Raw genomic sequence first — 23285 nt, 5'->3', positions numbered from 1 at the left:
CCTCTTCGCTCCACCAAAGGGAGCTGACGGTTATTTTCCCCTGCTGCGTGTTTCTGGGCTTGCTTCTGTTTACGGAGCTGGGAGTTAAAATAACTGATTGATGACTTTGTTCCATCCCAAACACTTTGGGGAAGCTTGCGTGGTTTAGGAGGGTGAGCTGGGAGCTGGGATTTCATTAAGCACTTGGCTCCCAGCACTTCTCCAGCCATGCTCCAGGGGTGGCTAATGTTGTTTTTTAAATCCTGTTTTGCTATCCCAGGAGCTGGACTGGTGATTTCCATGGTTTGTAGGAGAACTTGGAGATGTAGCGGGTCCCCGGGGTTCACTCTGAGCTCTGAACCACCAGCAAACCTTGCAGCCACCGCAATATTGTTTCACTTAAGCCCTTCTCCACCGCTTCATCAGCACAAAATCACACTCCAGCTGCCTAAAAGCTTTGGAAAAGAGCCCAAAAAATGAACTACTGGAGTTTGTTTTTATTGTGCAGATGAGGATTTACAGGCTGTGGCCGGGAGAAAAAGAGTAAAAGGACCTTTCCCCCCTGGAAGGATTTGCTTAGGGGCTAAAGCCTCGACTGTGGCTCAGCAGTGCTCAGCTCCACGTGCATCATTTATGAAACAGATGCAAAAAGCACTGCAGAGGGGGGATGCCATGAAAGCCAAGAGCCAGGGAAAGACTGATTTTAGCTCTGGAGGTCGAGAAAGCTTTTTCTGAAGCACTGCAAGAGCCAGGAGTTGGGGCGAGCAATCAGCTGTGGCCGAGCTGCTAGTGGGGTCTGGTCATGGGGTGAGCCCCCAAATGTCTGCTGGCATCAGCATAACACAAGTGACACACACAAACACACCTCCAGCATGAAAAACGGGGAGTGTCCCCTACTCTGTGGTCACATCTTCAAGGAAAAGGGCTTTTTTAGTGCTTTTGCAGGGCACAGCTGTAATCTGAGTGCCCAGGGACTGTTACCTGCATCCCTGCTGCACACATAGAGCCCCGTTTCCAGACCCACACCGCCTGTTGAGGGGTTTGCTGGTCTCTGTCATATCCCTGACTGCTCAAGGATCCTGCTGGGGTTTCCCTCTTGGATGCTATGTCCATCCCTGCCATCTCTCCTTCCCCATCACAGCTTGGAAGAGCAGGGATGTGAGATGCTATGAGAGCACCAGAAGTGTCTGAATAGTGAATCCCTTTTTAATTACGCTGCTGAGCTGGCGAAATTAAGATAAGTAGTCTGGCTCATTTAGGAACTCTCTGCGAGATGGAGAAGGCCATTATTTTCAAGCCCTCCATAAGTAATGCACGTCCCAGCCTCTCCCTCCACTGCACCTGGAGCATTAACTCCTCAGGGACACTCGCAGGGCAGCATCACAGTGCCACGTGCCACTACGACACTAACGTTTGCTGGGAACATCCTGCCAGCAGATGTGGGCTTGTGGCAGGGCCTGCACTATTGCACAACTCGGGTTGGTGATGGGAATGCAGTCACAGGATGCGAACAGGCACGATGGGAATGCAGCCAGGTCCGCACCAGGTCTGCGCCTCAATGAGGACATACAAACTGCAGAGGAAGAGCAGGAGCAGAGCTCCAACCCACAGCCTGACGGCTGTTTGCTTTAGCTTTGGACAGGCTTTGGTGGACAAAGACCATCCTGTGTCAAAGCACATGTTTCTCTGGGCAATTAATCACTTCTGAAGAAATCCTTAATTTATTGCTCTTATTTACGGGCATTAGCTTCGGGCTTGGATGTACTCCAGGCTGTGCACCCGTGCTGGTGGGGAGGGCAGCCTCCCACCCATGCGATGGCAGTCCCTGGTCTCATCTGTGCCTTTTCCTGTGTGATTTTCTTGCTATAAACCAGGTCGAAGTGGGCAGGTTTGCAGCTGATTTACACCAGCAAAGCAGCAGCCAGTTTTTCCTAAAAACCAGCAAAATCCTGCATGACCTGTCAGTGTGCAGGGGAGGGTTTGGGTCTTCCAGCATATCTGGTTTGTGTCTCTCCTGCTCTGCAGGGATCGCGCTGGCAGGGCATGGGAGAGGTGTAGGCTGTGTAAGCTGGACCAGAGGCAATGGTGATGGCGATGGAGGTGGAGCATCAGGTTAAAAGGTGCTTTTTTGGTGTGCTGATGAGCCTCTACTTGGGGTGGACAGAAACTGTGCATGCGATGGAGCTGGGCAGGTGGTGAGCACTCGTTGAACCATGGGTGAATTTATTTCAGGTTAATTATTGCACTGAGCAATGTGGAGCTGAGCCTGGGCTGGGATAATCAGTGCCGATCCACTTCTGAGTTTCAGCTCTGAAAGAGTTTGCCAGCAGCCGCACTGGCAAAGGAGGGCATGGAAATGCCTCCCCTTCCCAGAGCACCTGTGGTCATGGGGGCAACCAGAGCTGTAAAACATCTCATGACTTCATACATCGTGCCCAGGGCATGTTTGGAAAAGCCAGTCTCTGCCGAGCTAATTCCAGCACTGCTGGGATTCCCCCTGGGCAGTTGTGGCCGTATCAGCTTTCGCTGCAGGGTAAGTGCATTTGCTGGCACAGCAGGCAGAGGTGTTTGGTGAGGTCCAAGCGCTGCCGAAGGGAAGGGCTGGTAGCCTCCTGGTGTGAGCACCTTGGACCAGCTGAGAGGAAAACTGCCGGGAGCAGGCTGGGAAGTCAGCATGGGACAAAAGCCCTTCCTGAGAGAAACAGCGCAACGCTTCCAGCATCACTTTGAGCACTGCCTCCTAGAAACACCTCCCCGGGAGGCCAAATGCGGCTAGAAGGAGATGTCAGCACTGATGCTCATCCCAAGGGATATCAGGATCTCGCAGTCCTAGGGCTTGGCTCAGAGTAGGTTTCTTGCAGGAGGGGAAAAATAGGGTGGGGGAGCAGAAACTATATTCCTCCATCTCACTTAATTCAGTATTAATGGCATCTCTCCTCACTGAACCACTGATCCCTTCCTAAAAGCAGTCACGTCCCCACATAAAGTTCACCCAGCGGTGTTTTTAAGCCTTGAAAACTGCTTGGAGATATGAAGCGTGGGGGAAAGAGGTGCCAGGGGAGGTTTTCCCTTCTTCTCAGTCCTGCAAGCTGCCAGTAAAGCTGCTGAGGGTCCGGTGGGGCTTTCAGCTTTCCCCACATCTCACCTCTCCCCCAGTGAAATGGGGAAAACCAACCCCTGAACCTGGCCCGTGTTTGGGAAGGAGCATCCAAAAGGAGTGCTGAAATAACGGCCTTGGGACATGCAATCCAGTTCAGGAGCATGGAGAGAGGAGGGTGTTTGATGTTTGGAGCAACATGATGGTCAGGTCCCACAGGGAGTAAAAAAGCTGGAGGATGAAAGAGGGCACGGAAGGCAAAGACAAGGACAGCAACTAAAACCCATCCAAAAACAAGGGCAAAATTGTTCATTTCCATGCGTTAGTCACAATGAAAACACTGGGATTTCATAACTTCTTCCAGCTCAAGAAAAATACCCAGTTAGGGCAGAGAAAGCCCTGGCTGGGTCAGTGCGTGCTGGAGCCGAAGGGGACCCACGGCCCCTCCATCGATCCCATGGGTGATTTTCCTGGTTTACTGGGGACAGGAGCATCACGGGACTGGGGTGCTGGCTGAGACTTCCCAAAGCAATGCCCCTGTCTCAGGTTCCTGTCTGGGCAAGGAAGCAATGCTGCTGCTGTGGGAAAGAGGACCTGTGGGTGGAGCGGCAGTGCATGCACGCATCCAGGTTTTATTGTGCTGTGGTGAGCGGATAGGGCTCAGCACCAAAGCCCACCATGCTTTCTGGAGCTTGACCTCAGGGTTTGGTCTAGGGTGATAAGCTCACTCTTCTCTCTTGTCTAGTTTAGGGATGGGGAAAGGGAGTTTTGCTCTGGTCCTGGTGGAAGACTGAGGAAAAACACTGAGCGATGCTGCTCCATATGGGAAGACGTAAATCTGGGGAACCTCTGGGAATGATACTCTGGATATCTGGGCTCCCCTGCCAGCAGAGTCCTTGTCCTGTACGCCATTCTGGCTGGGTCCATGACTTGGATGTCCAGTGTGAAGTGCTGGGCTCAGCAACACCAGGAGCACCAGCCAGGGTGTTAAAAGATGGGAATGGCAGCAGATTTGAGCATCAAGAGCATGTTTTTCTCAGTGCTGCTGTCCAATGCCATGATACCCCCTGGAGAAGGGCTTTTACTGGTAAGGTCTCCAATGAGGCTTCGATATACGACACCAAATCAGAAACAGCATGCTATTTCACCAAGAAATGCTCCAAAGACACAGTTTAGCAAGACACTGAGCCTGTGGGCAGAAGAGATCCCTCCCTCTGTTTTAAACAAGGGCTTTTAGGAGGGGGATGGGATGACCCAGATTATCCCCATGAGGGATGGCAATTATTGTCCCTCTTGGCAGGCTCGGCAGAGCGGCCAGGGCCGGGTGAGCAGGCAGAATGAGATGCTGGTTTATCCCCAGTAACCACTGAGCTTTGGTCCTCTGCCTTTTGTTGCAAAGGTTTCGGGGAGTGCAGGGTGGTGCCCTGCTACAGACCCATCCGTAGCGTACAGCTGGAGGCAGCACAGCACCACACGCAGCCCCAGTGCTGGTTTTTAATAAGGGTGAAAACTGGGAGCTTCACAACTGCTTGACTTGTGAACTTTGGGTAAGAAGAGAAGCCATTCCAGAGAAGCCATTCCAGAGGTGAGCTCATTTCTAACCCCGGGAAATGACTTCATGGACGCTGGTATTTACTCACAAAAACATTGCATGTCAGATGTCCCTGACTAGACTTTCTGTTTCGAGTCCAGTATGAGACAAAAATTTCCTTGGACGAGCTGCTCCTAAGACAATTCAAGGTTTGGAGGAGAAGAAGAATTGGAGAGAGAAAAAAAAAATCAGCATTAAAAACTCTGAAAACATGAGGTTTTTCTGAGCAAAGGGCGATTTTTGAACAGCCACCCCAGCAGAAGCACCTGCCTGGGGTGAGGGTGCAGGTGATGGGTGCTGCCATGGGATAGCTCTGCTTGAAGGAGAGCAATTGTTACCCCCCCATAACGCCCAGCAGCAGGAGTTTCCCTCAGAGGTGATTTTTCTCTCTTTTGCATAGATAAGATGCCAACGATGATTTATTAGGTTGAACAGCAGCAGGTTCCCTGCCCCTTATTTGCATGAGGTTAATGGAAATTATATCCTGTGCTGCTTTGCCTGCATGAGATCCCGATTTATGTGGGGTGTCCAATGGAAAAACACAGCACTTGCATTTTTGTTTGAGGTCTGCTCATGCAAAAATTGCCACTAGGGCCGTATTACCTGGTGTGGCTTTCTGATTTTTGTTTTCTCCAGCATCCCAGAATGATCCGTATGGCTTCAGGGAGGAAAGTTCTATTTGGGGATGCCTGGAGAAGCTCTGGCTCCCCGTGACCCAGCGCTGGGCTGCAGCTCTGGGGATGTACTGGGGCAGCATCCCAAAAGGAGGGGATTTCGGAAAAAGCTGAGCCGGGGTGTATGGAAACAAGCCCTGCCTGCCAGCACTGTTTCCTAATCCTGGGGACCAGAAACCTCTGATTGTTAAACCAGTGTTCAGAGACTCAGCTGAAGGCTGCTGAGCAGACAACATCCAAGCTGACCTTTGAGGAGATGAGCCAAAAAAAAAAGAAAACACAAGGGGGTTACTGTGCAAACGCCAGAGAAAAATAGCCATATTAATAAGGGACCCCACCCTTAAAATAAGACTTATTGCTAATACATGCCCAGGACATTTCTGTGTGATGGCATGCTAAAAAAATCCTCTCTGAATGGGGACCAAAGGCTTTGTTGCGGCATGAGCAAGACTTACGATTCCCAAGAAAAATCCTGTCCCTTTCTTGCATCATACAGTCGTGGATGGAGAGGACATTTCTAGACAAAAAGGCAGCCAGCCAGGAAGGAGGACAAACAGGGAATACATTCCTGACTCGCTATTTAATTGCTTTCGTGCAGGTGCAAAGAACTAAATGAAAGGAAAAATAAGGATGAGCATGTGGGGCCAAGTCAATCTCAGCTTTAAGCAGGAGTCCAGCACCAGAAGGATGTGGCTGCTGCAATAAACAGGCTTTCACCCAACTTCTTGGTGGGTTTTGTGCTTTTTCCCTCCAGGGACTAGGCTCATTCCTGCGGCGCTGGTGGGTGATGGCCCTGCCAGGTAAGGTGATGGGGACAGTCCCCTCCCATGGGGCAGGGGTGGCTGGTGCTCGCTGGGTGCCTGCCCTCCCACACTGCCCGCTGGCAGTGCCGCCGCTGGGTCTGCTTGTCTCTTTCCCCTCGAGTGTAAAGCACTTTGAGTGCATAAATTGCCCTCTGTGGCCCTGAGCAGAATCTCCAGCCTGATCCCGTTTGGTGGTTAAATGCAGAAGTGACGAAGGGTTTAGGGAACTCGGATGGTGATGCCTCAAGGGCTGATGTCCAGCGCCTACAGCGTCTCCTGGGTCTCAGGAGCTGGTCTCTCCACCACAGAATTTGACTTTTAAACCCACAAAGGGGAGAAGTCCTTTGTTGCTTGTGGCAGGGAGCACTCCAGCCTCAGATATGGTGCAACCCCTCCTCAGAGCTCAGGCATTTCCTCCCGAAAATAAGTGGGAATAGGTTTAATGATGGAAAACTTCCTATCCCAGGAGGTGAACTTCCTTCTTTCAGGGAATAATGCAGAGCCACTGCCACCAGCCTGGGTCCTGCCGTCTGGCTGTACACTGGGTACTTCTTAATTTAATAGACCAGGAGGTGTGAAGGTCTGTAATTACAGTCCCCGGGATGTCCCCGGGAGCATGTTTGCCTGTGCTGGCCCCAGCAGGGCTTGGGGCTGGCCCTCTGGCATCCCCACAGCTCTTTTGCTTTTGCAGGCCAGAGGAGCAGAGTGTCCTTGGTTTCCCTCCTTGCCCTCGCATTGCACATCATATTTTTTAGGCTCCTGTGAGCTCTTTGTCTTTCCCAAGGTTTCACACCACACATCAAGTTCTCACTGCGTTATGCTGAAAGAAATACAAAAAGAACAAGGCAGGAACTGATAGAGTGCAGAAAAAAATGTATATTCATTAAAATAGCAACATAACCTGTTTCTCTTTATTAATTCCCTCCTGACAGCATTTCCAGTCCAGGCACGTACCTGTGTTCATTTGTGATGCTCCCACGGACCTGTGTGGTCCAGGAGCATCGCTGGGGCGTGTGTCTGTGTGTGCTGAGAGTTTTCTGGTTGTCTGAGCAACGGGATGTTCATCACTAACTCCAGAGATAATTAACTCATTTTTCTGTATTTATAGAAAACGGATGCAGGGAATGTTGGCACTTAGCCCTGATGGGGCCACATTTGGCGACAACATCTTGAATTTTGGCCATTCCTTGCAATACGGTGGCTTTGTCATCATCCCCGCTGCCTGCTCATTAAGCCTGAAAGCGGGCAGCTCGTTACGCCCGCAAGGGCAAGGGGTGCCAGCCCCGACCTGGGGGTGAAACACTGGCAGCTGCCTTAGGCGAGCTGCCTGTGGGCGCCCACCTTCGCGTGCCCCGCTCCTGGTTTGCCAGTGCAGGGGATGTTTGCATCAGCGTTGCCATCTCCTGCTGCCTGTGCTAAAAGCAGCGTACTCCCAGCTCGGCCACCGGCAAGGGGAAATTTTGCTGCTTCAAGGGGTTTGTTGCAGGGATGTGATGCAAAGACGCGCTGGAGCATCCTGACTTGTCACCGCCGTGGTGGGAGACCCGTGGGGAAAGACAAGGAGCATCTTCTCTCAGCATCAGGGCATACGTATGCCAGGTACGTTCTCACCAGGGACAAATCGAGACCTGGACATGGGTTTCCCCTTGTTTCTTTCAGACAGTCAGCAAGAAGCTTGGTACTTTTTGACTGCTTTTTCTTTTTGCTACTTGCTTGCTGGGTTGGTCTTTGGGGAGGGAGAGGGCAAAGGCAGCAAGAGGGCTTGCTCTCAGGGGCTTGGGGTGCAGGTGGCGGGGCTGGAGGAGGACAGCTTGCTGCAAGGTGTCAGCATTTCCATCCTGCAGAGCCGGGGAGGCAGATTTGATCTCAGCTGCTCATATTCTTTGTGCAAAGGTGGGGAAAGCTTTATTTTGGTATCAGCAAACCAGAAGTGCTTGAAATGGTAGAAGACATTCCCTGCCTGCTGCTGGGACTGGTAAACAGCTCATGTCCCCAGGAGTTGGAAGTATTTGCCCTTGAAATGTGAGTTGTCCCCAAGCTGGTTGTGCTCTGGCAAAAAGGGCAATTAAATCAAGCCATGTGGGACCACCACGCTGCTCATGACCCCCTAGTCACCCTGCACGTGGGTGTGTTCCCGTCTTCACCTCCTCCTCTTTCCTGCTTTGCCTCCTGAAGGCAAAGGGATAGAGGTGTTGAGCTGGTGCTGCCTGGGTCCCAGCAAGGCTCCTAAATACCACCATGATCCTCTCCTGAGAACTGCTGTCAGTCCTCAGGCAGCGTGGGATCCCCGTTCTCCCCTTCTGGCCACCCCAAGGTGCTCTCACGTATGGCCCCAGATCCGGCGCTGGAGATGGAGGCGGACCATTAAGGTTTAACACTCTAATGGGAAGCACCATGGGGTTTCTAAAAAGCTTAGCTTTGTTTGCAAAGCCCCTTTGGAAGGATGAGTCCTTGAACGGAGCACAGCTGCCTTGGTACAGGCTCAGCCAGCTCCAGTGTGACCCATTCCCAGCCAGGCACTGGTGGGCAGCAGCTCATCCTGTGGTCCTGGCCACCTCTCCCACTTCCCAGCTGCTCAACCACCTAGCAAAGAGCTAAAAATATATGTCTATGTGAGCAATCGCTATAGCTACAGCAGGGGTAAGCCAAGGAGGGCAGCTAGGCAGTGTCACTACAACCGGGAGCTGTGGTGGCTTGGCAAAACGGGCAACACAGAGTGGACAGGCAGGGACAGGGTGGGGCTGGCAGGTTGCTGCCAGTGCCTCCAGTATAGATCCCACTATCCCCCCCTTTCCTCCTTATATTGAAGCTGTAGCACACTACACAGCCGCTAAGAGGGGGTTCACTTTTTGGCAGGGGATGAGTGACGAGCAGCTCCCCACAGCTCCCCGCTGCCCTGCCGTGGAGAGGGATACCAACATCTCAGTCTCTGGCTGCCCTGAGCACTGGGTTGAGCCCCGGTTCACGCAAGCAGCGAGGGTCCGCGTGATCTTCACGGCCATCTTCTTCTTGCTGGCGGTGGGCAGCAACGTGGCGGTGCTTGGCAGCCTGCTGAGGAAGAGGAGGAAATCCCACGTGCGGCCGCTGATCCTCAGCCTGGCACTGGCTGACCTGCTGGTGACGTTAACAGTGATGCCTCTGGATGCAGTGTGGAATGTGACGGTGCAGTGGTACGGAGGAGATACCTCCTGCAAGCTCCTCAACTTCCTCAAGCTCTTTGCCATGTATGCAGCTGCCCTGGTGCTGGTGGTCATCAGCCTGGACCGACACGCGGCCATCCTCCATCCCTTCTCCCATGCTCGCCGCCGCAACGGGTTGCTGCTCCGCACCGCCTGGGCCGGCAGCGTGCTCCTGGCTTTACCTCAGGTAGGGCTCAGCGCCCTCCCTGTGTGGTTTGCCCAGGCTGGGGTGGTTTTGGAGAAGGGCTTCCCCATCCTGGAAGCCCCAACGAATTCATCCCCATCCACAGGCTTCCCCACCATCAGATTGGCTTTGCTGAGCAAAGCGGTGTGGTCGCTGCGTTGGGTGCTCAGCACTGCTCTGCACCTTCCTTATAGCACCAACACCATCGGGGTGTTATGCTAAGGGCTGGGTAAAAATCGAGTCTGCTGTTTTTTATTCCTCATGCACATGGTTATCTTCTCCTAAAATATACATCACTGCACCCCTGCAAAACATGTTGGAGCAGACCAAGAAAAATCTGAGCAGTTCCTGATCAAAATAACATTCGGTATGGCCAGAAAAAAGGGGTTTGCAGCTGTCACATCCCCCTGCTCCTGGCCATAGCCGTGAATTAGGTGCCCAGAGCACCTCTCCCAGTCCAATAGCGGCAGAGAAGTGCTCTCCATGCACAGCCAGGAGCATCTGCAGGACATGGTACCCTCTTCCAAACCCTCTCTGAGTTATCATTTGGTTCTCCTTTTCAGCTTTTCCTCTTCCACTTGCACACGATCCCAGGAGGGAACTTCACCCAGTGCGTCACTCATGGGAGCTTCCGAGCACACTGGGAGGAAACCGCCTACAACATGTTCACCTTCACCACCCTCTACATCACCCCCCTGAGCGTCATGATCGTTTGCTACATCCGGATCATTTGGGAGATCAGTAAGCAGCTAAAGAACAATAAAGGTAAGCAGGTCCCAGCCCTTCAGTGTCCACCATGGCTCTATGATAGAACCTGCTCCAGCTTGGAGTGTTGTTGGGTCTGTCCCAACACCCTTTGAAGGGTAATCCAACTAAGAATATTCACACAAACTTCTTGACCCCCCCCTCCTTGCTGTCTTCTGCTTACTGTGGGTCATGGACCCACACGAGATGGTCTCCCCTCTCTGGCAGAAGCACAGTCATGGATGGTTATGTTCTCCACTTTTTCACCCATTTCCAGCTATTCTTCTGACTCTCCCTGGCAGGTTTGGTAAGAAGTCAAAATGACCACATTTCCAAGGCACGCATGAAGACTCTCAAGATGACCATAGTCATTGTTGCCACCTTCATCATTTGCTGGACCCCATACTACCTCCTGGGCTTGTGGTACTGGTTCCAGCCAGCCATGATCCAGAAGATGCCGGAATATGTCAACCACAGCTTCTTTCTCTTTGGCCTGCTGCACACCTGCACCGACCCTGTCATTTATGGACTGTACACCCCCTCCTTTCGGGAGGACGTGCAGTTGTGTCTCAGGGGCGTTGAAACAGCCATTACCAGGCACAAGAGACACAAACCTGTCTCAGTCTCAGAGAAGAACATAAAAGATGGTGCTGTAAATGGTGGGGTGGCATCAGGGGGCTCCAATGGGACGACTGTTAACACAATCTGCTGAAGAGATGTATCCACAAGGACACGGGAGACACAGCTTTGGGGGCTGCTTTTGTCCCATAGGATCGTTCTGGAGACTGTCATGAGGAAGTTTGCCACTCAGCTTTGGTGGGTGAGGGTCTCTGGCCAGAAACTGGGAATGCATCTCCTGCCTGAACTCAGGGTGAAAAACATCTGGTGGTATTCACGGTCACTCTTCCGTTCTTGCAGCCCTGTGACAACAAGGAAGCTGTCCTTTTTGTGCCCTGTGCATGCTCTAGCCCTGATTCTGGAATCAAGCATCTGCCACACTTCCAGCATCAACCCTTTGGAGGAGACATGCCGTCTCCTCTGTGGTCCAGGGCCATGTCCATCTGGGATGGCCCTTTGCACCTACACCTGGGTGCGGAGCTGCTAAGTGGTGTCACCCTGAGAAGCTGCAAAGGTGCCATCAGAAGCTTTTACTCCCTTTTCTCCAGCCACTCTAGGAAAAGCTCTCTGGAAGTTTTGGATCTCCAGGCACAGAGCCTGTTCGGTCCTCCCACAGCTGCGTCAAGCCTTGGGGAGGATCTAAATCTTTGGGGAGTGACTGATGCAGGGGCATTAGTCCCCATGGGCATGGTGGGGAGGGAGGAAGTGCTGCAGGGATGGAGGGGCTCAGGCAAGAGGGGTTCAAAGAACCACAGCGGGATGGGATCGGATGGGGATGGAATGGGGTTTCTTCTCCCTTCTGGAGACAGCCATAAGGAAAGAGAGTCCTTGCTGCATTGTTCTGGCATGCAGGGGGTGGTACGGACACATCCTTACACAGTAGCTCTCTGGGACGCAGGGCTGACCAGGAGACTACTTGGTGTAAGCAGAGAGTGAAAACCAGACCCAACACTGCCCAGCCCCCCCTGCCTGCCCCTGCCCCATGTCCTAGGGTACGAGCTGGCAGGTTGCAGACCATGTCCTGGGCTCCCCATATGTGCTTTGCCCTAAGGGCTTGACCCGACAGCAGCACCTCATCTCTGTCCCCAGCAGGATGGGTGCAGCCACCCCACAGGAGATGCCTGAGGTGTCCCAATGAGGAAGGTGATGGGAAGCACCTGTAGGTAGATGGGGCCCATCAGCACTCATAAATGCCAGCAGGGTGCCGGTGGTCTTTGGCTGCGCTGTGGAGGTAAGGGAGGCTGTGGGAGGGATCAGCTGAGCTGTGATGAATGAATTTTTTTTTTTTTTTTTTTTTTTTTTTGCTTTTCACTAGTGTGTTACAAGTTGCTTGTAAAGATGGAAGCCTCTTCTCTGGGTGTGGGTTGAAGAGATGGGTTTATTCAACTGTGTTGTTCCTTTCTGTGTGACTAGAAATAGTGAACTGTTTCTTTGTTTGTTCTCTGCTGATTGTTATGAAATGTGTTTTTTGCTTTTGAAGAGAAATCTAGTTTTGAGCCAGGTGCGTTGTGGGGTTTTTTTGGTTTTGTGAAATCTTTGGGCAGCTCAGGAGCGTGGACTTGGCAGGAGGTGGCTCCCTGGGCATTTCTGTGGCTACTGCAGCTTTGAATGAGCATCTGGACTTTATCAGGATGAAAGAGCTGTGTTTTAAAAACAAATCTTGACTTGCTGTGGTTGCATGTGTAGGGAAGCTGGGAGATGTCTCCTCCCAAGCAAGCAAATTTCCTTTGGTCGCCAAGGGGGCGTTCTCGACCCTGTCTTTAAGAGGGAATGGATCCCTGCTGGTCAGAAGGGATCTGCACTGGTCTCCCAGTGCCCCAGCTAACAAATTAGAGGGGTGGGAGAGCAGTCCTTGCAGGTTGGCTGAGGCTGGATGATGACGGTATGGGAAGCCGTGGTGCTCAGGGTGATGCAGAGCTGTAGGCAGGTATTGAGCACATGCCTTTCCCCAAGCTAGCTATCATTTATGCTAAACACGCTGACCAAGGAGAAAAAAATTCAATTAGAGCTGCAGGAGCCCAGGCAGGCTAGTGGGGATTAGCATGAGTCCTTTAGGAAGCATCCAAGCTCCAATGAGATGCGTAATCACCGTTTGGCTTTCCTGGGCTTGTTCTGCTCAAGGTTAATTACGCAATGCTAATGGCAGCAGGGCTTGCTGCTGCCAGGCTGGCTTGGCTTGACCTGTGTAAAAGAGTTTCTTGTGAGGTGATGGGAATGACTTGTGGTAGGAGAAGCTAATTTATTCATCAGACTCTCATTTGGTTTCTCTGTTTGTATTACTGATGATCGCTAATGGGGGGCAGACCTTGAAGGTGTGTTGGTTTTCTGGCAAGCCTCAAAGAAGCAGGAAAGTGTCTTTAATCTCCTGAAAACATTCTTCATCTGCTTTCTGCTGAGTGAGAGAGAACAGGTCTGGCATTGCTTGTACGCTTAAGGCCATTTGTCCTTCCTCGCACAGCAGCGGGAGAGCTCGGAGACCTTCTCTGAGGAGCAAGAAGTACTTTTTCCCTTGTGGGAGGGACCCACCACCTTTACACCCCACAGGTACAGTGAGAGGACAGAAGCAGCTTTGGCTTTAGGTGAAGAGTAGGAAAACTGAGATGCTGGCAAGGATATGTACCTTGGTCCTTGGGGGAAGCACGGCACATCCCTCAGGATGCCCGCAGGCACTCTCAGCGCTGCTCTTTCTGCCTGCCTCTAGGTACCTTCCCTCCTGCTGCTGGTGCTCGAGGCTGGCATTTTGGGAAGCCCAGAGCGTGGGCAAGGTGCCCAAAGTGACAGCTTTCACGATGGAAGGAAAATGTCACTAGAAGAACATGCTGCCAAGCCGTGTGCCCAACGTATGCAGGAAGGGGGGGCGAGCAGCACCTCCCCAGGGGAGCCAGGGCGGGTATTTTCTGAGTCACTGGGGATTGACCCAGGTCTGGGTCCTGCCAGAGGCGGACCAAAGCCCAGGCCTGGTTTGAACATCTCTGAATTTCTGATTCTGTGTTTCTTAAATCTGTTTGTATTTTAGAAAGCAAAAAATTTTTGCATCACTCATCAGGAGCATGAAACACAGAGCCTTGCTGCTCCCCAACCCAGGGGTGGTCTTGCTTTCTGCAGTAGTTCCCTCTCCCTACCTTGCCTCAAAGCCTGGGTCTCCAACAGCACCTGCCTTCCTCCTCAGCTGGTTCCTGAGATCTCTGAATACATAGATTATAAGTAGATAGATTTAATTATTTTTTTGTAGATATATATTTCCCCATATGGGAGGAAAATTCTCCCACTTCCCCAAAATATTCCTGTTTCCCCTGGAAAACACTAGCTGCCATGCTTTTCCTTGCAGTCACACCAGGATCAGACTTGTCTGACTCAGTTACAGTTCCTTAATATTCACCACAGTAATGTAATGAACATATTAATAAGCACAGGTAGCTCTATATTTTACAACTCCTCGACCTCACCCTGGGCTGCCTGCTTCAGACACAGCAGTCCTTTGTTCGGGAGAAAATTCTGATTCATTCCCCATTAGCATTTTTATAGTACTGTGCATGTTCAAAGAGCCACGCAAGTGGCTTAAGAGGTTAATGCGAACCTTGGGTTAATTCATAATATTGTTAGATACTCGGCACAATACTCTCATTAATTCAGCTGACTGCATCTCACCACGTTGGGCAACACATGCTGAAATCAGCAGGGAGCACAGAAAACAAGCGTGGGAGTAGGATATTAAGTATTTTGCTGGCCTGCTAAGGTAGAATCTGGGCACCTTAAATGTATTTATTTTCCCACTGCCTTTGAAGACACGAGTTGCCTCGCTCAGCAGATGTGGAGCTGAAGCACTGAGGAGGCTGGGCTCAGCACCCCTGCAGGCCTAGGAGCATGAGGGACGGGGCTATGAGCCCTCCGAGAGGCACTCGAGACATGTCCATCAGGACTCAGCCCCTACCTGCAGCTACCTCTTTCTTCTGGGTCTATTCAAACTGTTCAAAGCAGAAAAAGCTGTTTTTTTCCTTTGATACCTGCTGATTTAATTGCAGTGCTGGGCTGTGTGTGTCTGCCATGAGAGCCCTTGCAATAGTTTTCTCTTTGGGGATATAGTATGGAGCAGCTGGTGCAGAAGATCAGCTTGGGAACTAGCTCCCTACACGGATGCGATTGCCCCACGCTTGGGAAGAGATCTCAGCTGACTGGCTTAAAGCCAGATCAAAGGCCAGACAGGCATTAGGAGATAGTGCTGAACGGCTGCTGTGCACTCATTCCTTTTGCTTACTCTTCAGAAACTTTCCTATGCAAAGCAAGCCTGAGAAGAGAGCCTCAAAACCCTGCTGTGCTCCTCCCCATCTGTTCCTTTTGTCTGACTTGTGAATTCCCAGGTTTGTGCCTTTCCCTGCAGTACAAGCATCTAGCCGTCCCACAACTGCTGCCTAACCTTCTCCCTTTCCAAAGGGCCTCCCATAGCCCGTCTGTTCCAAAAGGTGTTTCGTTTGCAGATGTACAAGCCTTTTAACAACACGGTAACCTTTAGATAGCATCAAATACTCCGGGTTTTCTGCCTGGCACGTTATCTGCCCTAGACTGACATATATGTGGCACAACATTATATATAGAACATGCTGAGGTGGACCAAAAATAGGCAAGTATTTCCAGGAACCCCATGCGTGTCTCAAACCCCGAATTTCTGCATTGAAATATCAAGGAGTAAACCACTACAAAGTAGTTGAATCTGTTGTGCAATAAATTGTTAGTTTATGTATATTTTAATTGCAAATCAACACTATAATTAGCACATTTCCTGGGCTGAGGCAATGCAATGTGCTTTAACAGTGAGCATTATTAACGGACTGTAAAAGGCAATGGGGAATTGGATTATAATGTTCTTGTTTTGCAAGCTGTATGGTGAATAAATAAATTTGTTCTGGCAGCAAAATTAACTGGAATAAATGCTTCTAGCTCCATCCACCAAGAAGAGGGGTTGCTGTAAATGAACTTGTTCTCAGCCTCGAGTTAGAAAACCTGATTATCAGGTCATTATTTCTGGCAATTAGGTACCAGAACAACATCAGATAAAGAAGAGCTTTTCTTTGAAATATTTAATGAGTAAAGTAGTAATCATGGACTCATTTGCTGGAAATATGTGATGAGATTTTTTTTTTTTGTGATTCGGGTTCGCTGTGCAATAAAAACCTGCGCTTATCAAGTCTACTACTGAAAGCTAGACTGCTTGAAACTTGAACTGTGGCACATGTCTAGCTTTTCTTTGCCTAGAATCCCTGGGCTCTTCATCAGGTTTTTCTCGCGCCCAGTCCCTAGTCAGAGGACAGTCCTTTGCTCCTTTTTCAGTTTCAGGTAGTTGTAGGTTGCTTTGTAACAACAGCAAACACAGAGGACTTGGACAGGAGAGGGAGAAGGTTGCCCTGTTTACATCACACGATTAACTTGCACATACCTGTATGTGTGTTTTCAAAGCAATCCCCAAAATGCCCTTCTTCAAGGTCAGAAAAGATGGATCTGAGAGATACTGAGGTTTTTGCACACCAGCATTAAGCCGATGCGCTTTGCAAACAGCTGAACTGCTGTAATTCTGACCATAGAAGACTCAACCTCTCTGTGAGAACGTAGCGTGGACAGTCCTGCGAACATACAGTATCGTGTACAAGTTGTCACGTGGAGGTTTAAGTGAAGTCTACAGGAAGTTACCTGTACTACAGATGTTCACAGACATACAAGTACAACCCTACCAGCTCTGCTGCCATTTTACTCAATTTCTTACAAATGCCTCAGGAAATAGTTGGCATGTTACTGCTAGTTAGTCCATTTCTTTGTAAAGGAAGGCTGAAAACAATTCAATACAGGCAAAAATGTTGAACCAGATCCCAAAATCCAGGCAGTCCCAAGCCCCCAAAGCCTGTCAGGTGGCAGTGTAAGTGGAACCCTTCACCCTCCCTCTTCTTGGCGCAGAAAAGACAAGCGGAAGGCTGTTTGATAGGAATGATCCTTATTCAGTACTGGTGTTGAAAGGCTTCAGTTTTTCTGACCTGCACACTAACCAAGGACAAGATAGATCATGACTGAGAGCACAAGCCTTGCAGATGTTTGTGCCGGTTTTGGCTGGAATAGAGGTAATTTTATTCACAGTAGCTAGTATGGGGCTATGTTTTGGATTTGTGCTTAGTTGCTGGCTGGGGTTAAACCACGATAATGTTTTACAGGGGGTGGAAACATACTAAAACCATTTAACTTCTTCCATTTTGGTGAATGTTTTATTTCTTGTTGTTTTCTTACAACCATTATGCTCAAATATAAAAATTCCTGGCCAAAGTCAAAGTTAGTTTTAAATGTTTAAAAGTGATCTCATCTGCACTGATACATGCTAAACATCGCTAAATTCAGTTTCTGAAACCAAACTAGTAAGACTCCCCTACAGGTTGCTTTGCCTGACATACAGAAAAATCCTCTTTTCCAACTCATGCAAACATACCTCAGTTTGGCAGAGAATAGTTACAGCTCAGTGTTTCCACGCTTAGTTTTCATTAACTTTAAGTAACTTTTTCCCATGGATCCTTAACAATTGGTTCATGCTAAGCTGCACCGTTGTGATCCTTTTCACCTGTACTGGGCATCCTCATGAATCACAGGAACACAGAAATAAGAATAAATGGAAAGATGTCATGAGGATAATATATTGGAAAGCTCCAGACACCTTTATTTCCAGAGCTCTGGAACGGATGCAGTGCATTGCAGATTGGCTATTATTAAGGCACGTGGTGAAAATAACAGTTTATCACCTTGGGCAATTCATCTCTCCGAGTTGAACATTCTGTGCCAGTAGTAGACGAAGGTTGGCGAGTTGCTGGCCCCTATCACTATTAGCAGCAGTAGGTACAGCATCATCATTACGGCAAAACGGTGGGTATAAATCCAGGAAGACTGACTAGGAGGCCTGAAAAAGGAAAAGTGTAGGTATTCTGTCAGAGACGCACTAACACCTTGGCAAAGAGTATCTTAGGTTTTGTTATTTTAAACGGTTAAGCTAATCTATTAAAAACAGAAAGTTGTTCCGCGATTACTGTAACTACCAAAGCTTGATTCCCCATCCCTTTTCCCTAAGTCTCTGTGCTGAGCCTGTGCTTTCTCCCCATTTCACACCTTTCTCTGTGGTTTGGAGCCATAAGTGCCTGGCCTGTACGCACGTGTTGATTAGCTGGGTGAATGCTGCCACTTGGGTTAGATAAGTGCAGAGTTAAAACTGCCCTAGTTTTACTCTTTGTTTCCTGCCACAGATTACTAGAGCTCTCAAAGACAGTAAGTGCTTACAGGTCTGGTGAAAAAGCACATTTAGCTGAGCCTGGGAATGTGCAAGAGTGAGACAGAGGCAACGTGATGGTGTAAGCCTTATTTCCACAGGAAACTGGCTAAAACCAAATTCTGGCAGTTCAGTGTATCTTTCCTGCTTGTTTTCTGTTGTTTTTCAAATACGCGATGTGTTCATCTGGCTGTTATAGCATGCTCATAGCTCTAGATAGCTGAACTCTTACCTCCTGTGCTGTTTCTGTGAATATACTAGCAAGTATTTAACTCGTAAAAGCTGATTGTTTGTGACAACGAAGTATTTCTGCGGTACATCACCCCCTTCACTGTTTTTCACTCTTGCTCTTTTTCTGTCTATTTCTTCTGAATCTGAACGGGAAAAGAAAAGAAGAGGTCTTTGGGGAAACAGAAAAGCAAGAAAAGAGGCACAACTTCAAGTAACTGTAAAAAAGCAAACAACCAACACCTCACCCCACCCCCCCTACCCCTCCCCAAGAGTGGAAATAAGATAACCAAAGACCTAGTCTTGGTATTCCCCTGAATCCCTTAGCATCCAAGAATAGACTGAAAAGTTTGCTTGAGGCTATACCACTCCCAGTCATCCTTGGTATGGATGGCATTATGGCCCAGACCAGGATGATAAGGAGGCTGGTGTCCCACAGCAGTGCTTCAGGAGCTGCTAATATTAACAGGGAAAGAAAAACAACATCAACGGACTGACTGAGCCCTGCCAGAAGGAAGCAGTCAAAGAAGGACAATCCGAGCAGAGGCTTCCTAGACATCTAGTAAAGCTTGTTATTGATACATTTGTGATGCTTCTGTTCCACCCTCACAGGTGAAACAATCAGGCATTATGGATCATGACTTGATCATACTACTGAAACCAGAAAAAACAAATCATAGAATGGTTTGGGTTGGAACGACCTGTTCTGTCACGGGCAGGGACAGCTTCCATTACACCAGGTTGCTCAAAGGCCTATCCAACATGGCCTTGATGCCACCAAAATATTTTCTACCTCTGAAATAGACTATTTTGAGAGAAGCTTCACAGACAATTTGTTGAGGGGTCAATCAGAAAAGGAGACTGCCACCAGTTTCTACCGAAGGGTATCCACACTCCATACACTGCACTGCTTATACAATAGCATATATGTACAAATATGAGAAGTGCTAAGTAGAAGATGAACTGCCTGTAGTAATTATTATTGCAGTAGTCTCACCTTTCTTTTTCACCTGACACTTTACATCTGGGTGGTCAATGATCTCACAAACAGCTACACAGCTAAGGATAGAGCCCAATGCACTTCGCTGCCAACCAAGACCATGAGGGCTATAAAGGAGAGCCAGGCTCAGGTCACTGGTAAGATAGGTACCTTCACCAAACAAGGACGTCTGAAACAGAGAAATGTATCTTAAAATCCTGTAGAACAAACTATAAACAACATACAAGTGTTCTTTACTTTCAGACTGGCAGTTCTGTTTCTGAAGGTAAACTATGAAAGGCTTTTCTGACCTGTGTTGGTCCTGGTCCACACACTGTTTTTGTCCTGGCACAGCTTCCTTGGGGTGGGGCAGCTGCCCTCTCCCATCCCTCAAATTAGCTGCTTGGCACAGCCTTTGGTGTGGACAGATTCATGCCTTCCCGGATTTGGATTTAGTTTGCCAGCCTAAGTATTTTATATCAACATGACTGCACTGCTGTTAGAGGCATTTCACTGATTTAAGACTGCCATCATTCAAATCCAACCTCCACAAACAAGGCAAGGCTTTACTTCCATTTAAATCCATGCTTTACTAGAAAAGAAGTACTTTCCAATTGTGAATTCCTTTCAAATGTAACTTTTAATAACTCTGAATCAGAGGATTTGCCACACTGGCTAAAATTATTAATCCAGAAAGTCCACTGTACCCGATAAGCTGTTCCTCGTAAAGAACATGGAAAAACATAGTTCAAGTTGACTGGATGGTTAAGCTGCTGCTGTGTCAAAACTGCTTTACAGATGACACACAAAGCCAGGAGTTCCACCTGTTTTTCCATTGAAATTGGAAGAGATGCAAGCCTACAGGATGTCTCTCTCTTAACCAGGCTATTTAAAGAAGGCTCCATTTGCAAGCAGCACCTAAAACTTAGTTGATCTAAGCTTGAGGCCAGGCAGAAAGAATCTCAGCAGGACGTCCACTATCTTCCTCCTCTGCGCACAGGTGCTTGTCAGACAGGCCAGTAGTTTCAGAGGCATTACACTTCCTTACAAAGAAGCAAAGGATAGCTGTAATTCGTCACACTGGAGAAAAGGGTTTCATGCCACTTCCAGTTTTTACCCTCAGGCTGCACTAGAAAATCCAACATAACCGTCCACAAAGGCCTACAAGTCAGAACAGCAGTATAAGATCATCGGCACATTTCATACCCCTACAGGAATTTGGGCCTATTTTTAAAAAGTGTCACTAGCTGCAAGTGAACAAGATGGTGCCAATACCAGGAGCCTCACCCTGTTCAAATGGCAGTGCAGGCCGTTGTGCAGTATGGAATGGAAGTTTTCGAGGCGACTCCCATGGAAGGCATAGATGAGGTCCCGCTCTCCCTTGGTCTCAGCAAACTTGGTATTCATCTGATCGCAATACACGATCTCAAAGAGGTAGTCCGGAGCAGGAACCGCAGCCCCAGACATCCCTGTGAGTTCTTGGATCTTCTCGTACTTAAAATCAGGAAGGAATATGTGTCAGTTTATGGGGTTAGATTAGCCACTGGAAATCCTGCTTACTGCCCCTTAGTCTCTCATATTGCTTTATGTATTTTGATTATGCTTTCTGCATTAGAAATCAACACTGTCACAATTCAGAAGGAGTAAATGGACAGTAAAAATTCTCAGTTTCTTGCTATCAAAGCTAAATCCTAATTCTTTCTGGAAAAATACCACCCCTGAACTGTGATAATGAATTAATTGATGATGTAAGGACAATACCACAATTCTACTTTGGCCACTAAGACAATATATCCATCAGCTGATCTTAGAAGAGATAAAAAAGTGAAAACAGAAGTTGTTTTCATCTTGATACTAATCTCTACAACTATTTTGATCCCTATTACAGAAGTAGCTCAGTGGCTCTCAATCTTTCCATTTTTGGGGTGGTATGCAAAAGTACAAAGTTGTCTTTCTTGGTGAGAAGCACATCCTAGCTCCACAACACCCAGGTTGCACTATTGTGGTCCAGAACATGCAAGTACATGCTATATTAATGGAGGTAACCAATTACAGTGGCTGCCCATCATCAACTACTGGCAGTGATAACTATTTCTTCCCGCCAGTGTTCCTGAAAATTTTATTTAAAACCCAAAACAAACAACCCTCTCTATATACAGGGAAAAAAAGCATTCACGTTGAACTGTCAAGCTCTTACGATAACCAGCTAACTTCTTGCAGGAGAAAATACTCTCTGAAGTGCAAGTTTGACTTAAAAGTCAAACTCTAATCAAGATTTTCAGAATTCAGAGCTCACCTCCTGTTTCTTAGTACTATGTATCATGAAGACCTTAGATGATAAAATCCAACTAAACAAATCCCAGGTCCTCTTCTCTGTGTTTGGAACAGACTCCAGAAGTTCTTTCAGGCTTGGCAGAGCATTGGTATCTGCAAGCTAACAAGACAGGCATTTAGTACAAGGTCCTTCTTTTCATTATGATTAAACAGAGACCTCTAGTGAAAACAAAACAATATTTCACCCTGAGAGGTTGTAAACTGAAAATCAGTTTCTGTTCTAAAATATAAATGTTTTAACTGGTTTGCAGGAAAGTTTGTCACTTGTTCTAAAAGTAAATACCAGACCGCTTATAAAATAGTTCTATTTACCAATAATATCTGTAAGGTACATAGAAGAATAATCAAATCTCTGAAGGAAAACAGGCCACCACAGTGCAGTATCTGCAGTGGAATAGACACAGAGGCCGTGTAAAGTACAAACCCTTAAAAATTTGAGTTTCACATCAGGCAGGCATTTCCAATGCTTCACATCCCCAACGCGGGATCTGTAAGTTTCTGAGCAGGGGTTTGTCAGGTCTGAATCCCACATGTACTTTAAAACCCGGGTTCGCGGACTGGATATACAACCCGCCCTGCTTTACCGGCTGCGCCGAGGGGCCGCTGCCCTCCCCTCAGCGGGCGGCCTCGCCTGCCGACCCCGCGGCGCTGCCCGGGCGCGCTGGGCCTGCGCTCGCCCCGCTCACTAGCCCTCTCGCCAGGCTGCTGTGGCACGCCGGAGCCAGAGCGGCGTGTTCCCGGTTCGGCTGTGCGCGCCGGGCCGGGGCAGCGGCACTCACCAGCCCCTCGAAGTCCTTGCTGTCGGCGCCCGCGTAGCGGCCCGGGAAGGGCCTGAGCGCCGAGTCGCGCTTGTAGCTCTGCAGCGCGGCGGCGAAGAGGCTGCACCGCAGGTCGGCGGCCAGCGGGTCCCTCCCCGCCGTCTCCCTAAGGCGGGCGGCCGCCTCGCCGGGGCCGGGCGATGGCATGCCCGGCGGGGCCTGCCGAGCGGCGGCCGCTCTGAGAAGGCGAGAGCTGCCGCCCGGGCAGCGTCGTCCCTTCCGCCTCGCCGGCGGGGCCGCGGCCTGGCCCCGCCGCTCCGCCCCGCCGCCGGGCGGCCGCCTCCGCCCGCCCCGCGCCGTTCTGCTCCGCCGCGCTCCTGCCCGGCACGGCGGGGCCGAGCGGCGGTGCCCGGTCCTCGGGGACGTGGGAGGCTGGGGGAGAATGGCGCCTTCTCCTCGGGTGGAAACCGGGAGGGGGGTACAGTGGGGAAATGGCGCCTTGCCCTCAGGTAGAGACCTGGAGAGGGGTACAGGGGGGAAGTGGTGCCTTCCCCCTCAGGTGGAGACCTGGAGATTAGGGGTCCAGGGGGGAAATGGTGCCTTCCCCCTCAGGTGGAGACCTGGAGATTAGGGGTCCAGGGGAGGGAAATGGCGCCATCCCCTCAGCAGGAGAACAGGAGCCATGAGGCAGGGAGAACATGGAAGGGGAGCCCAGCTCTTCGTGCCCACAACGTATGTGACCCCGAGGCAGGGGACAGCGGCGCCGAGGACGGTGGCAATGTGCTGGAATGTGAGTTGCCCTGTGGTCCTGTTAGACGGCTTGTGCCCC

At 49.7% G+C, this 23285-nt stretch overlaps 2 protein-coding genes across 2 annotated transcripts; one reads left to right on the top strand and one right to left on the bottom strand.

Annotated features, from left to right (window-relative positions):
* The first annotated feature begins 5665 nt into the window (after nt 1-5665).
* On the top strand, nt 5666-14059 carry LOC102056423 (gonadotropin-releasing hormone II receptor-like). Its single transcript, XM_005435601.3, has 4 exons — nt 5666-7743; nt 9001-9510; nt 10071-10272; nt 10554-14059. The coding sequence occupies exons 2-4, from the start codon at nt 9004-9006 to the stop codon at nt 10961-10963; spliced, it is 1119 nt and encodes a 372-aa protein (XP_005435658.1). The 5' UTR covers nt 5666-7743; nt 9001-9003; the 3' UTR covers nt 10964-14059.
* A 3027-nt stretch (nt 14060-17086) lies between these two features.
* On the bottom strand, nt 17087-22773 carry PARP16 (poly(ADP-ribose) polymerase family member 16). Its single transcript, XM_055716871.1, has 6 exons — nt 22478-22773; nt 21661-21798; nt 20652-20858; nt 19383-19554; nt 18390-18531; nt 17087-17794 (listed from the first exon to the last, which is right to left on the bottom strand). Exons 1-6 carry the CDS (start codon nt 22661-22663, stop codon nt 17650-17652), a joined length of 990 nt encoding a protein of 329 aa, XP_055572846.1. The 5' UTR covers nt 22664-22773; the 3' UTR covers nt 17087-17649.
* Nucleotides 22774-23285: the final 512 nt, after the last annotated feature.

This window comes from Falco cherrug, chromosome 7 (genome assembly GCF_023634085.1).
Source record: "Falco cherrug isolate bFalChe1 chromosome 7, bFalChe1.pri, whole genome shotgun sequence".
NCBI classification, from domain to species: domain Eukaryota; kingdom Metazoa; phylum Chordata; class Aves; order Falconiformes; family Falconidae; genus Falco; species Falco cherrug.
Note: the sequence above shows the minus strand (reverse complement) of the source record. Positions and strands in the feature narration are given on the sequence as shown.

What these genes read in the sequence shown, in the direction of transcription:
- LOC102056423 (XM_005435601.3), top strand. Translation starts at nt 9,004, where the DNA reads ATGAGTGACGAGCAGCTCCCCACAGCTCCCCGCTGCCCTGCCGTGGAG. An exon ending in TGCTCCTGGCTTTACCTCAG is followed by an intron (nt 9,511 to 10,070) that starts GTAGGGCTCAGC and finishes TCTCCTTTTCAG; the next exon opens with CTTTTCCTCTTCCACTTGCA. An exon ending in GCAGCTAAAGAACAATAAAG is followed by an intron (nt 10,273 to 10,553) that starts GTAAGCAGGTCC and finishes TCTCCCTGGCAG; the next exon opens with GTTTGGTAAGAAGTCAAAAT.
- PARP16 (XM_055716871.1), bottom strand. Translation starts at nt 22,663, where the DNA reads ATGCCATCGCCCGGCCCCGGCGAGGCGGCCGCCCGCCTTAGGGAGACG. An exon ending in TGCACTGCCATTTGAACAGG is followed by an intron (nt 19,555 to 20,651) that starts GTGAGGCTCCTG and finishes TCTCTGTTTCAG; the next exon opens with ACGTCCTTGTTTGGTGAAGG. An exon ending in GTGTCAGGTGAAAAAGAAAG is followed by an intron (nt 18,532 to 19,382) that starts GTGAGACTACTG and finishes TTTCCCGTTCAG; the next exon opens with ATTCAGAAGAAATAGACAGA.